At 30.3% G+C, this 17,603-nt stretch overlaps 1 protein-coding gene across 5 annotated transcripts in view; it reads left to right on the top strand.

The window, feature by feature from the left end:
- LOC105422842 (uncharacterized) overlaps positions 1-16,684 on the top strand; it is a 113,118-nt gene extending 96,434 nt beyond the window's left edge. For 3 of the 5 annotated variants that reach the window (XM_089082310.1, XM_089082309.1, XM_011632380.2), the window contains 2 exons: positions 11,284-11,559; positions 12,675-16,684. In XM_089082310.1, coding sequence (XP_088938436.1) covers positions 11,284-11,559; positions 12,675-12,794 — 396 coding nt within the window. In that variant the 3' untranslated portion in view covers positions 12,795-16,684. Of the gene's footprint in view, positions 1-11,283; positions 11,560-12,674 lie in introns of those variants that run through there. The other 2 variants (XM_089082311.1, XM_089082312.1) reach the window with 2 other exon arrangements.
- The last annotated feature ends 919 nt before the right edge of the window (positions 16,685-17,603 follow it).

Raw genomic sequence — 17,603 nt, 5'->3', positions numbered from 1 at the left:
GATAACGTAAACATAGGAATAATGTCGAAGCGCGTTACAAAATATTACTCTTATCTAACTGTAAAGCCGATTACATCTATCGCGAGAAGAGCAGATTTGCAGGGTGTGATAATTTGGGTAACTCGGAAAATTCAGTCCTCTCGCAAAATAAGCAATTATTCGATACCATTATTCCATGTTCTAATAGGTATGCGATTCTCGATTAGATCCATCAATTATTGCTATAATTGCATAGCCAAACTCTGCGCTATTCCATGCATAATAACACATAGATCCCAATCATGATAACCGATTAATTGAATATTCGTGACATAATTAATCAAACAATCGTATAACTGTAATTTGCGAGAATCACGTTAGATTTCGCGATCAATAGCAATAGTATTTAATTGATACTCATTAAACGAGAGTTTAATTAAATTGTATGAAAGGAGATGCGCTAACTTTGATATCAATTAAATTAAAGTAGCATATACGCGGCCGGGCTTCAAGTTTCAAGACTATTAATATGTACAAGAGATAAACAATCGCGAACCACGAATCTATGTAATAAATCCTTAAAATATTTACTAGCAAATGATCATTTTTACTAAATAATCGTTTCAGAATAGTTTGCATATACAAATTAACGCAAATCTATTTAGATAGATATCCATTAGCCAGCTCTGCTTGTGTTGTTCGTAGATAATGTTAATCGCAGTAATGCATATGGAATAGGAACTGATATGAGATAAACAAATAATTAGCTGTGTGTTATATTAGTGTTATATTATGCATTGTTATTATTAAATTAGAATTGTATTATATTAGTGAACGTGAAAGCTTTTGTGACTATCTAACGAATAAATTAATGTAGTAAACTGGATTTTCTATAATTCATCACTGATCATTTCGAGATCATCAGTATTTTTTTAAATGATGGATGAAACGTTTTCATTAACATAATAATGTAATTCATAAAATACAAATTTAACCATATAAGATATAGATTAAAATATTATATTACTAGATTTATTTATTAGATATAGATTAAAATATTATATTATTATATTACTAGGTTAATGAAAATATGTCATTTTATTTAAAAGAATATTGATAATCTCGAAATTTCATAAGATAATAGGCATTAAAAAAATACTGCTCATATCATAATTATCTCTTCGAAATCAACATTTCTTTTTTTCATATTATTAAAAACAACAGAGATCTGAATGATCAAATTACAAGAAGTATAATATGAGAAATATATCAATTTTATCAAATATCGTTTTACAGCAAAATTATCTGCCAGTAATATGTTTTACTATAATAACTTTTATAACACAAAATATATAATAAATAGAATCCATTCATAAAAAGAAGTGTAAGACTCTAATTATTGACACTTTTCCGCGAGGATTAGTTTTTTATCATATTATTATAATATAATATATTAATAAATGATGTTATATCAGGACGAAGTATATATCCTAAACTATATAAGTTTATCCATTTTAGGGCAACGAATCTATAAAGATATATCCAATTACTTTTATAATAAATACATAAAAATAATTTAATGTAAGTTTCATAGATTTGTTACCCCAATAAAAAAAAATGTATTACTCACCGACACGATGCGCAACAGCGGAGTTAATCTAACGTAGCTACGATGATTCTGTAACACACAAATAGAATATGCAAATTATAACGTTCTAAATAATAGATATTTTAAATGTAGTAGTTTAGTAATTTTTACATATCGAATCTACTTTTTTTTCAATTAGATATTTATTAAAATAATTATATAATTAAAAAAAAATCTTTAATAGATCTTTAAGAAATAAATTCATATTAAATTTTAACTTGTTTTTCTTTCCCGAATTATAAATTTTAAATTATTTAAATTTAATGATGCAAATAAACGAAAAAAAACAATTAGTTTAATATCGAGTTTAATATCGAAGAAAAATATATTTACCGCAAGGTTGCTCCGCCGGTGCCCGATGCCTGTCCTAGGCCTCCTCCTCCTCTCAAAATGTCGGGTCGTCGGATGTCCTCACAGCACAGGACACTCGCGAAAAACACTCGCGAATTATTATAATCGCGCGTGGATTAACTTTCAATAAAAGTCTTTCGCGCGATACTTGACTCCGCACTCCGCGTTTAACTGCCCGTAAAAATATCAAGTTCGTTACGTGAGGACTACTTAATGAGATCCCGTGCCCCCTGCACCCCTTGACAGTGCGACTCCCGGACAGTCCGACGAACTATGATTTTTCGAACGAGCCTTCGCAGGATGAGGAAAAGTCTTTTAGTCCGATCACGGCACTCCCGAAACAAACGCGCGACGCGACGAACTGGCTGCAATTCGTTCATTCACAATTAAATCGACGGCGGAATGTCGGTTCAAAATGAAACGCGTGAAACGCATTAATCAATTTTGCCACATAAGAGCCATTTCACGACTCGTGGCTATGTTGTGTTAATACATTATTAATAACAATAATATTACCTAATGGAAATATTAATGTTACTAATAATCGTGCAACGGGTAGCTTCTTCGTCTTTGGGATACGTACTCAAGTAGCACAAATTGATCGACAAATTGATCAGAAAAAAATCATCGAACCAACAGTGGCTAACGTCTAGTCAGTATTTTGCCGACTAATAGTGTTACTTGAGTAATCCCAGAATACTGAGCCCCTCTGCCACGTCAAGGCCGTACCCATTAGAGGGGTATTATTTACAAAAAGTTATGAATAAGTCACGAAGTATATATATATATATATAATTTTGTTATAAATCGTAATTTCGGTACGCTTACGAATCGTTAATTATGTGAATTAATAAGCATTTATTATTATATAAGATATTATTTCATGAGATATAACAACGTTTAAAGTACTAAATTAAAAAAATGCGGAGCGACGTGCGTCGTGACCTGCCCGTACGAACGCCGGTGAATGAATGATAGCACATGGGCCGTTCATAAACACGCCACGCGCTACCTGCCGTATGTACACACCGCACGCGCTAACCACGGCGCGTAAACAATTCTCAAGGCCCTAACAAAGCGTGTAAGACGAAATATTCAACAATATTACGAATATCTACATAACTGACACGAAACGCTATAATGTCTTTGGTGACTCAACATCAAATGCTGTAATCGTTATATTTTAAATACTTCTATTCTAAATAATCTATTATCGTGCGTTTACTATTTTGTTTAATAGACTCGTTATCAAAGATTTATCAAAGATAGATATATAGATATCTTATATACCTTGTGTGTATTACACTAAACAATTATTACAATAAATGAACCAGCTGTTGTTATACATATATATATATATATGTATTACAAAATAATAGTATGCAAATTACAATAAGAGCCAGAATAAGAATTTAAAAATGTCCAATGTTAAAAATATTTGAATTAGATCATTATTATAAAAATAATTGTTCGTAATTATAGTGAATCCATTATTATATATATATATATATATCGTTTTGATATATGATAAAATAAATTATATTAAACATTTTCGGAGATATTTGTCAATATGTTTGTAAATTTGTATATTTCACACAAAATTTAATACACTGTGGATATATTAAGAGTTATTTTTATATTAGATTTTATTCGTAAAATAGGCCATGTAAGATTTTAATTCGATGCTTTGCCGCGGCATTGATTGTTCTTTCGCTTTGATCTCTTTGTGTTACAAGAATAACTGTTAAATCTTAATGTCATTAATAGTACTTGTGAAGTTTTAGTGATGAGATTATATAATATATGATGTAAATATTTTATATAAAATTATAATGTTAAACCATATATGGCGTGCGCGAATGGCGCGCTTTGTAATGTTTTAGTATATTATAAAACAAAAAAATCAATAATGTATTCTTCAATACTTTTCATTTTATTACAATTTATTCTGATATTGATCGCAGCAAATATCAGAATAAATTGTAATAAAATGAAAAGTATTGAAGAATACATTATTGATTTTTTTTCAAACATGCACGATCACACATGCATAGATTATTGCTGCAACTAGTGTTAAAATGTTTATGGTGATATTATAACGTCCTTTATGGAAACAATAATTGTCGTAATAATTATCTCGATAACAATGCCTATCGGAATCGGATCTACGAATAACGATGCAAACGCGCATTTAGGAATGCATAAATTGATACAAAGTCGATAGGCGCAACGGTACCACTGATATGTTATTCGGATAATCTATTGGCGATAACATCATTTAACAAACGTGATTATAATACATTTGGAATGCCCTGCAGATGTTGCAAAGTACCGACTAAACGTGCCTCATGATTGGCTAATTAATGCGAGAAGCATTTTGTTCCCAATGAAAGTGCGTTCGTTTGGACTCGTGCATTAGCTTTAGTAATTTCGTTTAGTAATTTGCATTAGTGTGAAATCAGCAGTGCGACGCAAACGTGTGCTTGCAAGCGATTTCCTGTGATTATTGGAACATCGCATATAAGCGACAGCGTAAAAAAGGGAAAAAAAGAAACGATTTGCAATTTGTGATGTGTACGATCCACATCGAAACGATTCGCTCGAAACGTAGAAAAATGTATTAATTAAGCGAATGTCGTATGCGTCAATTAAAGCCCTTTTTACGCATCATAGCGCGTATTGTTTTTTGTGCTTTCTGAAAATATATCAAAATAACTTTAATCAAATATATGTTTTGTTGTCACGAATGTTATGCTCGTATTAAATTATATTTCATGCATCAAACACTTTATAATAGACGATATAATACAACAGACAATATAATACAATAAACAATATATAACAATATGACGTAAGATATGTATAAAATGGTTCATTCAAAAGTTTTCTGATCTAAACGCTTCTTAAGCAGTTTTAATTTTTCAATATCTTGTATAATTTTTCTAAAGTAATGTTTCTTCAAAAAATTTTTTACAATTTTTTATATTCCTTGAATCAAAAATAAACAAAATGACTAATGATCTTTTTATGAAAGAAGTGTAGAAAGAATATAATGCATAGCCGTACACTTAGAATCATATTTTTTATATTTTATAGTAGCTTTTCTTTTAGGAGAAACTTTTAATAAATATAATATCCGAAATAAATATGATAATCTAAATATAATAAACTTTGAGACAATTTTTGTATTTAATGACAATTTAAGATATCCAACCATTTTTTAATTTTTCAACTTTGTTTTAGATGTGTTTCTCTTAACATATTAAGATTTACATTTAAATTTGAAATGCGTGAAGATAGATAAATAGATAGATAGAGAGAGAGAGAGAGAGAGAGAGAGAGAGAGAGAGAGAGAAAGAGAGAAAGAGAGACAACGTATACGCACGCAACTGCAACCGCAACAGCAACAGCAACTGCAATCGCATCCGCAACCACAGCCGCAAACGCGTTGCAACTGCAACCGCACCACAATTGCACCATCGCCGCAACCGCAATCGCACCGCAACCGCAACCGCAATCGCACCGCAACCGCAACTGTAACCGCAATTGTATCGCATCCACACTCGCACCTGCGCACGCACACGCAGACCTTTGATATTCCAATTTTAAGTTCTTTAATATTGTTTTGATGTTTGTTATATTAACATTAATTAATTTGCAACTTTTAATTCAAAATTGGCCCTATGTCTTTGTCGTAGACGCCATTAATCACAATGAAAGAATAAGAAGATGATCCTCCAACAGTTTTTTCTTTGCCAATAATCAGAGTGAAATTGGAAATGGGTTTTCTGTTGATAAACACAGATTTTAACATTGAGATTGTTATTTGACACTTCAATCTTTTCTTTTAATATTTTTTTCTTTTATAAAGTACAAAACAATTCTCAGCTCCTAATTTTATTTGCTTTTAGCTTCTAATTTTATTAGCTTTTAGCTTCTAATATATATATATATATATATATATATATATATATATATATATGTGTATGTTAGACATTCTATTATAATAATAATCGTTGTAACATATTCCAATTGACTATTATATACAGTCAAGTGGATATTTAAAAAAGAAAATCATTTTACACAAATTATTATTAACGATTTGACTAAATATCGCTGATAATACTGCTCTCGTATTCACACGTGACAATTATTGAACTTTCGTGAAACACAAAGAAGTGAGATCATCGTTACTACAGGCGGAACGCGTGCGCGAACTTAATTCAAGGGGTTTAATAAAAATACCAGTTTCAATAAAAGTGGATTTGCCATGCGCGTATTCTACTAATTTGATCACATTAACGCGCCATATCGTTCGCGCATATTAATCCTCGGCTAAACATCTCTGACGAATAATGTTCTCCCATTACCTGGCCATCGGTACGATGGAACCGGCATAATTATCCCGTTTCGCAAATCGCCTTGCGTGTCCTTCTCGTATGCACATTTGTGACCTCCCCTTCATCCGTTTTCATCCCTTTATCGAAAATTTTTCATAGAGCTGCTGTCGATATTAATTAACTTAATTAGCTGGGTTCTCTTCATTAGCAGCTGTCTTTCGATGGTTCCTGTTGACAATGAGATTATAGGAGATTAACGACATGGATGAGCGCTGCTCTCCTGAGCGAGCAAAATGCAGCTGAATATTATCGCTGCATCGCTCGATTCTCTGATAGAGTGATAAACGGTAATTCCAAAGGAATGATCAGGAAAGCTTGCACGCGAGCTTGTACGTGTCCGTACAACGATGCACATTTGCTGTTTAATGACGCTGGATTGCACTGAATGGGAAATGTTTAATATCCAATATCCACACAGAAAAGAATTAAATCACAAAATAATACTGCATTAAACACGTTTTATAAATCCATAAATTCTACGAACATTAATAATAGCTTTATGTAATATATAACATTGATATAACAATACCGATTTGGTATTTGGAAAATTGTTGCACATTATTGGAAACGGAAGGAAGCGTTATTATAAAGATATTTTTGTTTATATGAACTTCCTGTTATTGCTCCCATTATTGCAATTTTCGCATTTTTGGTTTAATGTATCATGCTGATTAATATAGAAATAAAATAAAATTTTATTTTCTATATTATTTTTTTTCTTCTTTAATTAAAGCTTCTTTAATTAAATTTTAAAATGTATATTTGTTAAATGATAACGGCAATAGCTGCAATATGAATTAATATCAATTTCTACATTGAAGTTAATTTTAGTCTATATTTCATTGATTTTATTTACTTTTCATACTTTTTAATTAACTCACTTCATTTTATAATTTTCTTTTCTTGACTAAAATTAACATAATTCCTCATTCATGGCTTGATAAATGTAAGCAATCGGAATGATGTGTAAACAATTAAGTTATTCGGCATACATAAATTGGATAAATCACGTATTATAATCTACCTATTGCTTGTGGTATTCTTAGTTTACCCGATTTTCCATCGGCTAACCGATAACTGCGCTAATCTCTAATCAATATTTAAAGTTAATTATCCAAAGCATATTGAAAATTTACACAGAATTTAATTTCCGGATGGTCAAATTCTCAATTTTAATGAATAAGCTTTAATAGATTTCATTTTAACAATATTCCGCAGTTCAATTTTTTAATATTGCTAAAGATTGATAAATAACAGAAAAATTTTACTGACAGGAGAAAATTGGAACAAGGAAAATTGAATCTCAAAAAAGATTTGAATAGTCTTTTTTTTTATATAATGTTTTGTCTGTATGTTATGTATTTATGAGATTATAATTGAAATTATCTCGATATATCAGTAAATTCACCTAAATGAAATTTCTCCACTTGAGCTTGTAAAAAGAAATATAATGGATAATACATCGTGGGCGAGCTATATCTTGCAGTACATTTTTCAACATCAAGTAAAAATTATTTCTTTCCCCACTACATAAACTTCCTTCTCAGAATCCGGTTCCTTGCGGCAAAAAGTCTTCGTCAGTCGTTCTATCTGAGTTCGCCCTTTCGACCGGCTTATTTATCAGCGTTGAAGGATTCGAGAAAAGTTCGTGCGCAGCTGGAAATATACTACGACCGACGGGATATACGTCCCGAGGGATCGGTATGGAATACTATCTTTCCCAAGGTATACTTGGTACATCGAATCAACTTGCCGCTTGTTATCACCCACTATTTGATCTCTTTGTCATTTTCCATTATTTTCTTTTGTTCGTTGTTAGCTATCCTAAAGATGATATTTTCTTCAGACATCATCCTTGAATGATAAAATAAAGATCGCGCCTCCGCTGCCGAGAGAAGAGAAATAGCTATAGCCAAAAAGAAAGTTTTTGTTCCCCGGGATATAATCGCTCGATACGGGAACTCGCACAGAATTGATCGGTCGTGGTAAAGGGTTAAGGATATCGCTTTCATCCCTCTTTCATAGTGGATAACGTTAGAAATAGGAAGAGATAAAGAACTTGGAACGCTGAAAGAATGGTTTCCAGTTTTGTAACTTTAAACCTAAGCGCAGAAGTCTGTGATAATATCTTGATCATTTTCTTTAATCGGAAATTTTTTGCAAATACGTCAAATATTCGAATATCTGAAAATCGATGATTTCCATGAAATTTATAGTTATAAATTTACGATACATAAAAGAAATAAGTAATAATATTCTACATTAATATATATATATATATATATATATATATATATATATGTAAATTATAAACATTATAAAAATTTATTATTTTGTATTACTGCATAATTAATGAAATATGCATCGAATAAATAAATATAACGTGTCTTTCTACTTTGCTGCATCGAGATACATAACATATTATACAAATATTTTAAATTAAATTATGATTTCGCTGAACGCGATAAACAACTAAATGATAATTGCACCTCTATTGGAGTTCTTCGTGACAGTAATGTATCGACGTTCTTGTTAAAGTTGCACTAACCGCATCTCTTACAGACTCTGAACAATGAGAAGACAAAGACACGTTTCCTATCGAAACAAAGGAGCCGCTCGCGCTCGAGTGACTCTTTCGTATGTATTTCGCCATGAACTTCTCGATAAAATGCGATTTGATCAGGTAATTAAAATTTATTAAATTTTTGAGCTGCTATCGTTAAAGGTTACAATATTAAATTAAATTTTTTGAGATATGTACATATTTAAAAACGCGATACTCTAATCTAATGTTCGTTATATGTTAACTTAAACTATCCACATAAAATCTTTCTCTTTCTATCTTTCTCGTCATAAAATCTATATATATAATAATTTAATTAAATAATAAATAATAAAATTTATTGATATATTTTATAAGACATTTGCGTCTTCAATTATTTATAATTTCTCTTATTAAAATTGAGTCAAATGTTTAAATTAATTAATTTACAGTTGACGCTAAGTATATTTAATTAGTTCATATTTTATTAATTCGTCAAACGAATAGTAAAACCAATGATGAAAATACGTCAAGGATTTAATACTAATATTAACATTTTCTGATATCGAATAAAACTGAGATTATTTAATAAATTTGTTTTTCAAGTTACACCGAATGCGATATATTGCTGGATTTTATTCTCGGAGGACTTCCATTTTCCTTTTTAAATCCTTTGCAGATTGAGATACATTAAGCGGAAAGCTTAAGCTGCTTCAAATGCGCTCATAGACGAAGCTCGTTGCGCTCGCAAAAGTGTATCTTACATTTTCGGAGAGAGTTCACAATATGCAACAGTTCCCGAGCGCCGATCTACGCACTGAAGATGCCTTTAAAACCGCGCTGCTTCGACCCGGTGATCGCAACTAGTTTAAATAAGATTTTCAGCAAACTCGATGAAAAGTCTCTCCGACGAAAATACGAGTAAGCAAGCATTGAGCAAGCTAGATAATGGCGGACAGCACAGAAGCAACTTGGCGAAATTACGGTTTTCTCAATACACTGACGGAATGGTACTCATGCAGGAGTTGCGAAGTTTCGCAAAAGGAAGATTTTTCACGCTCAAGACGAGATATCTTTATTTAAAATTCTCTAACTTTTCAAGTTGAATTCAATTATTCGTTCTCCCAATTATTTTTTTTCGGTGAGGCGATTCGGGCACTAGCAATGTAGAAGCGCATTCATTACATGAATACGTTCATTTTAGCGAACAATTTTTAATGATCTGCTCGCAATTAAGCAAATCGCTCTAGTAGAAATCGTCATTCGAGTTTACGTTTTCAACTTTTACATATCCTCTTGTCTTGCACATGAGAAGTTTTCTCTTATATAGGTGATAAAAGACCGCACGTAGTTTCTTATTCTTAATGATGCCTGCACCACTCTCCATAAAAAATGAAGATAAGTTATATGGCTAAAAACTTTTTTAAACGAAAAAATTTGGTCATTACGAGAAGAATTCAAAATAAAATCCATGAACAAATATTCAGAACATTGTCTGTAATTTTATGCGTTTATATGAAAAATTCGATTTAAAGTATATTCCAAGCTCCATAAAGATGAAACGCGGTGAAAAATTGCCCCGAAATATCTGTCTTACATAGTTACGAAGATGCATACATCGAGTCGAGAAGAATACTAAAATATAAAATTAAATGGGAACCTCGTGCAGACTCGCAATTTTAATAACGTAATTTTAATAACTTCTATTCTCGAGAACGAAAAAAAAAAAAAAAACACGGAAAGAAATCATTATGTGAATTTTGTCTTATGCATTTTTATTTTAGGAAATATTCTGGAAAGTAATGTTCCCAAGCATCGCAATAAACATTTCAATTAATATTACAATTTTAATAACACATCTCTTCTATCTCGGAGATATGTTTTTCATTGTCATAATATTCGCGGTATACTCGCTGTTGTTAAAGAAATCTCTTGAAAGCGTGTTGCGAATGAAATCCTTGGCAATCCAAAACGAATAGGATTCCGGGGAAAGAAATCCGTTGGGTGCGTAGTACTCTTTGATTCCACAATAAAAACTATTTTTAACAAGCTGGATGTTATTTGTGTAATTCAAAATCGCATTATATACATCTTCCATGACAAATATTATTTTCCAAATTTTTCAGACATAATTTGACAGAATTTTAGATTATTACTTAAATTACCTAAACTATTTAAAGTGAAGCAAATTACCTATTATATCCTTGCAGCTTATAAAATATCTTTTTTGGTATATATAAATTTTTATAATTAATGAAAAAGATAATTTTAATAAATTTTATTAAAAAATATTAGACATGTTGCACGATGATATCGTAACACGTAAGTATAGCATCCACTAATTAGCGAATGTATGATTGTAGGACATGGATATGCTGCAGCTGTTCGCATCTCCGGCAGGTCGAGCATTGCTTACGAGCGACAATCGACCGAGGGGATCAACGTCGACGTCCTCCTTGTCTCGAGAGTTCTCGTCGAGGCTGAAGAACAGCAGGAGACCATCAGGCACCGGCACCGTCAGCGCACCCACCTCGCCGCCAAGACGGCGGAAGTCGAGCGCCGAGCTTTACAAGGAAGCTGTTGAGATCCTCGGCCTCACTTGCTCACTGACCGATAGCTGTCGGTGCATCGACTGCCAGGTAATTACTTACGATTTAATGATATTTAATGATGATTTATGATGCTACGCTTTTTTATAATCACATCGTAATACTTCATTTGATATCGATATCTGGTATTTAGATTATTTAAAAAATGATTTAATTTTGAATAGAATTTGTTAACGATTTTGTAATCTCAAAAGAATCAAATTTTTAATTTTCAATCAGATTGCATTGTTTAGATGACTGGAGATTTTGAAATTATATTGGCACAATTTTGTAATTTTTTATGTTTAACAAAATTGTAAGATAAATTTAATGAAATATATTTAGTGAATGATATATATTTAATGAAATACATTTAGTAAAATGTAACTACTCTATATTTAAAGAATTTTCTATATTAAGAATTTTGTATATACGATTTATCGCATTATGTTTGTAAGTGCTACATTTTGGCAATATTGTGATTTTTAGAATTTTATTTGAATTATTAACCGACATACATGTTAGATTTATTTAATATTCACAGTCTATTCTTTTTATGAATCGCGCGTATGCAGATGCAATTGCATACAAAATGATGTCAACAATTGTATTCGCACAGAGTTGATATTGGCTAGTTTATATACTAATTGGACAATTCTGTTACTACATCGATTACGGAACAAACTCTTTTTACTCCATTTTGTTCCATTTTGGCTCGCACTTCAGGGTTCGTTAGTTACGGTCGGAAAATTCTGATTCGATTCTATCAAGGTTGCAAGGCCGATGTAAATGTTATGAATTTTATAACTATTAGTTATAAAATTTTTGTTAATATTAAATAAAGAAATGTTCAAGAACTAAAAAAATAATTAATATTTCCAAGTTAATACACTCAAACGATTAATATATTAAAAAAAAAAAAAACAATATACATTTTTACATATTAGCATATAATTTTAATCATGCTTCGAAAAAAATAAATTTTTTTTAAAAATAATATTATTTGTAAAAATAGAAAATATATTAATTTCTTAATAATAAATATGTTATTAATGATGCTGTTTTTTTATTATGTTTTTTTTATAAGTTTATATTGTTTCAAATTGGGTTTAAGTGTTTTATTGTCTTATTGCAAACATTAATATTCACTGTCCTTTTTTGCGCAGAGCAACTACTTCGATTGTGAAGACGATTGCGCGGATGCCGGTACAGAATTGGCTGCAGGCACTCCTATTCTATTGGACCACGCTCTATCGCATCATCTCACTGTGTGTTCCATACAGTAGCAGGCGACCAGCAGACGAAAATTTCGAACTCGACCCCTTAGTCCGCTCTGCCATATGTTCCAGAAGAAGATGATGACGTCGTCGGCATGTCAATATCTTCCGGCAAATGCATAACATTCACGTTAAAAACAAAAATTAGCGAGACTGAAAGCAACCAGTGCGATATTACATAGCGATCGAATATCGGATAACAGGAAAACGGAGTCGTTTGTTTTGTAGTTTGTAAGTCTCCATAGAATTTATGCAAATGTATACTTTTCCTTGCCAAGTAATTTACCCGACATCTTGTATGATTGGACCATTATTTGCTCCATGTTCATTGAATAAATGCAGCATCAGGCTTTACAGGTGATATAAATTTTTATCTAGACACATCTCTCCAAATACGTTTGTTTCACGATGATACAATATGAATACTGATAAATTTATATAATAATAATATAAATTAAAAAATTTTTGCAAATTATTTGTTTTTTCATAGTGGCGCAACGACTCGCATGTTTGTATCGTCAAAAGTTTGAAAATTGCGTTCAGAAACGATGATAAAGCATGGCTCAAAAATTTGGACGAATTTAAATAATGCCAAATAGCGCCAAAATTTTACGATAGGATATCTTAATTAATAATTAATGCAACGTATTCGCACTTGTTCGGTCATCTATCAGCTAAACGTATCGGTATCGTCTAATTGGATTGTTGCGCGATGTATATGAAATATATATACACATATGTGTGTGTATGTACATATATATACAAACACATATATGATATTTATTATTTTATGTTATATTATTATTTATATTTAAGTTTAGTGAAATAAATTGTTAATCAGTAAGTACGCGCAGCTAAGTGAAAAGAAACATTCCTGGTGGTGAAAATAATTTCGAACGATGTTATGTATAGCTTTTATATATATGCAATTGAATATATACAATATGTTCGATTAAGTTTTCTAAAGTAACCCTCTCCTATTAAGAACTCTACGTTGAGTTAAGGAGACGCGAGTAATAATATGGCGAGTAAGTTTCCTCAACCTGTAAGACATAAAACATAAAAATGGTACATAAAAATGGAATATCCATTGCGATATAAAACAATGTCTCGTAGCGAAGTTTTTATTTGTTATATAAATGAAATGTCTTTCTAGAATTAACAGCCAATAGGTTAAGGTGACTTCTCGCAACGTGTAATTGTGTAAGCGACGTAACGATAACGAAATTAGGCCTGAATTACGTTGCGCATTTCGAACTAGGTGGCATAAATTAAGAAGGTATGAACGTAAGAAAGCATTGTATCTATCACAAAGAATTAAAAAAAGCTTAGCGATATATCTAACAGGGATTTCAAAGAGGGTCAAGTGCCAAATAATTTATTGCTAAGCTTGCCAGATAAATAATCGAATTGTTAAGAAAACTTCTACGTGTATGTTGATTAAACCATTGCGTTATATATTTGGACGCTTCGATAAAATTTTATACCAAACTGGAATAAAATATTTACCTTCAGATCTTTAATCTGTAAGAATCCGATACATTTTGCTCGCAAAACTTTTTCTCTACATTAAGTTGTTATTAGTTTTTTTATTTATAACGTTATATATTAGTTTTTTGAATCAACGTATTCTAATAATTTAATCTTAATATAATTATACAGGATGTTTCGCAAGACTTCTGCCACCGCTCGTAAAAAAATAGATGGGACCGAGATGAACATAAAAGTTCTATACTATTTTGTGATATTCGCAATAATAATAATCGAGATATTAATTATTAAAAATCATCGTATTAGCCCGGCAAATGCAAACACGCGGTAAGATACTCCCGTCCGGTAATCATTGTTGATAGGCGCGTGAAGAATTGTTTACTTCAAACGGCAGTAGCTACGCACGATCCGCTTGAAATAAACAATTCCTCACGCGCTTATCAATGATGATCGCCGAGCGGGAGTATCTTACCGCGCGTTTGCACTGTGATTTTTAATAATTAATATCCGATTATTATTGCAAATATCACAAAATGGAACTTTCATCTCGGTCCTATGTATTTTTTTACGAGCAGTGGCAGAAGTCTCGCGGAACACCCTGTATACCGTATTGAAGTATTTTATAATTTTTCAAATTTTCAGAAAGTAAATAAATAAAACTGATTTCTAAAATAGTCATAACAGGAATATCTATAAAATCTCATTTAAGAAACGTATAATAATGAATGAAAAATTAGAATTTTCATGTATTTTTTTCTCGCATAAAACTTTTAATGATTTAATTAAAATTCAAATTTAACATTCGAACATTTCATTATTAACTGTAAATGGAATATTAATAATTCTTTATATAATTTCGCTTTTATTTCAATCAAAATTTTTGTCTTTATTATGTTAACTTGAAAGTGAACTTTCAGAGAGACTGGTATTATAAATCTTGGGCGAGATGAATCCAGCTTTTTCTCGTTCAGAAGCATGAGTATTGAAAATCTCATGTTTCTCACATAGAGGCATGCAAATAAGTAATTCGTCGTTAGAAGAAATTAAAAGCGCGGCATTTTTGTTTCTTATAGACTTTTATAATTTTGTAACTTTTTATAATTTTTAAATTCTTATTATAATATTGTTACTTTTTACAATGAGATGTTTTACCAATACTAGATTTAATGAATAGAGTTATGACTTATAGTCAGTCTTAACCTCAAGTTTCTTCTAACTTCTTGAATGAGTAGATTTGCGCTCTTCTTGACCTAAAGTCGTTATGATTTATCATAAAATCGAGCAAATAAATTCTTTATGGAAACGATAATAATTTTTTACATGTAAAAAGAGTTACAACAAAATTGTTATCAAAATTATAAATATTTTTAATAATGAATCTTTTTATTTCTTTAAAAATCTAAAAACAAGTAGTCAGCAAATTTTTAAATATTAACAAAATAAAAATATGATGAATCAAACATGAAACAAAATTTGTTCTCATCAGAAAGTAATAAGTTAAATTTCTTTTTATCAGAAAGTAATAAAAAAATGTTATACCCAATTTAACATGATGAGGATGATTTCTATTACACTGGGAAATGGGATGATGATGACTAAATCAAATGATTGATTATACGTAACATAATTAATATCTGCCATGAGCATGTTTGTAAATTAATTGATCAGTAATAATGAATATCAGAAAACATTTATCGATATATCTTTTTTCACCATTATTTATTTTTGTTAAGAAGGCGCGTTATAGCAGAGTGTTGGTATGATTGAAATATTATCGACTAATATTATTAAGTATAGATAGAAACAAAAAGAGCGATCTTTAATTAAGTAGACGAGAGGTGGGAGAGAGCCGCGAAATTAAAGTTTAATATTTACGATTAATATATTGAAGCATTCTATATGAAGTTTAAATAATTCTTCCTAATTTCGACAAATGTAATAAATAAAAATTTTTATTATCGTTACACATTTGTTTAACGGTATCACAATAAATATAATATTAGATATGTTCAATACTTAACTGCATTTATTACAATTAAATATTAGTATTATTAGTAGTATATATGGTATTGTTATACTATATATAGTTAAGATGCGTAAAATTGTTAATGTTTTGTATTTCGAGCTTTCTTCCGCATACATCTGCAGCCAATCCAATTTTAGGATGCACATGTTGCATCGGATTGGCTTTTTCTCATCGACGAAAGTAACAGCGCAATTAATAATCTTTCAAGATATAATTCGAAAGCCGCGAGAAATCTCGCGAGGGTATGTAATGCGAAAATCTCTGGCTTCTAACCATTTTATAGTAACATAAATTGCGAGGGAAATTCTGAGCAGAAGATCCTCGCGAGCCATTGCGGCGTACTCTTGGATAAGAGACTACCATTAAAGTACGATACAATATACTTGACTCTCGTTTTAATTGTATTCATTTTTAATATCCCCCTTCCTTCGTCGTATCTTGAGCAATGAGCTTAAGAATCGACAAAATGGAGACTTTTAAATCTACATATTACATCAAACATATAGACAATGTGTTTAAAAATATTAAAACAGATTTAACTTCTAATATAATATTCTTTTTTATTTTATAAAAAATTATTATGTTAACTTAATTTTATTTCTTTAATTAACTAAACTAAAGTTCAGGATTTTTCTAGCTTACTAATAAAACAAAAATTTCGTAAAATAAGAAAAATAGAAGTATTGATATTGGTGATCTAGAAAATGAAAAAACTAAGCATGATCTTTTTGACAATAAAATCTTTAACTTTGAATAATAAAAGTATAACAAACGATATTTAAGTATACAAACGATATTTAAGTAATCATCTTTCAAGATTATATAGGCTGTGATGTTACATATTTCTCTTTTTTATTTCTATTATTAATCTTAGATATTTAAATTCTATTTACAATTTTAAATATTTTTAGTTAATTAAAAATATATTTATTTTTAAAAATTTATGTTGAAATGCAAACGTTATATAAGAGTTTATATTTGACCTAATATAAGACTAGCTAAATCAATAGGAAGTCAAAGATGTCCAGATACTGATTTCTCTATTGAGATTCTCTAATATTGACAGACATCTATGTGAATTTTTTTGTACAAAAATAAATAAAACGCATGTTTTACTATTTGATGATAATTATTATTATTATCTAATTGATAGAAAATAGAAAATAGAAATTTCAATATCCATCTGTTATCAACACAGTTTATGCTTTTATCGTCGACGATAAAGTAGGTATTTTTTCTAGTATAAATTATATTAAAAACAGAAATAAATAATTGAATAAATAAATATTAATTTATAAATA

This window comes from Pogonomyrmex barbatus, unplaced genomic scaffold (genome assembly GCF_055798465.1).
Source record: "Pogonomyrmex barbatus isolate J1 unplaced genomic scaffold, ASM5579846v1 scaffold6, whole genome shotgun sequence".
NCBI classification, from domain to species: Eukaryota; Metazoa; Arthropoda; class Insecta; order Hymenoptera; family Formicidae; genus Pogonomyrmex; species Pogonomyrmex barbatus.
This window is presented reverse-complemented; position numbering and strand designations above follow the sequence as displayed.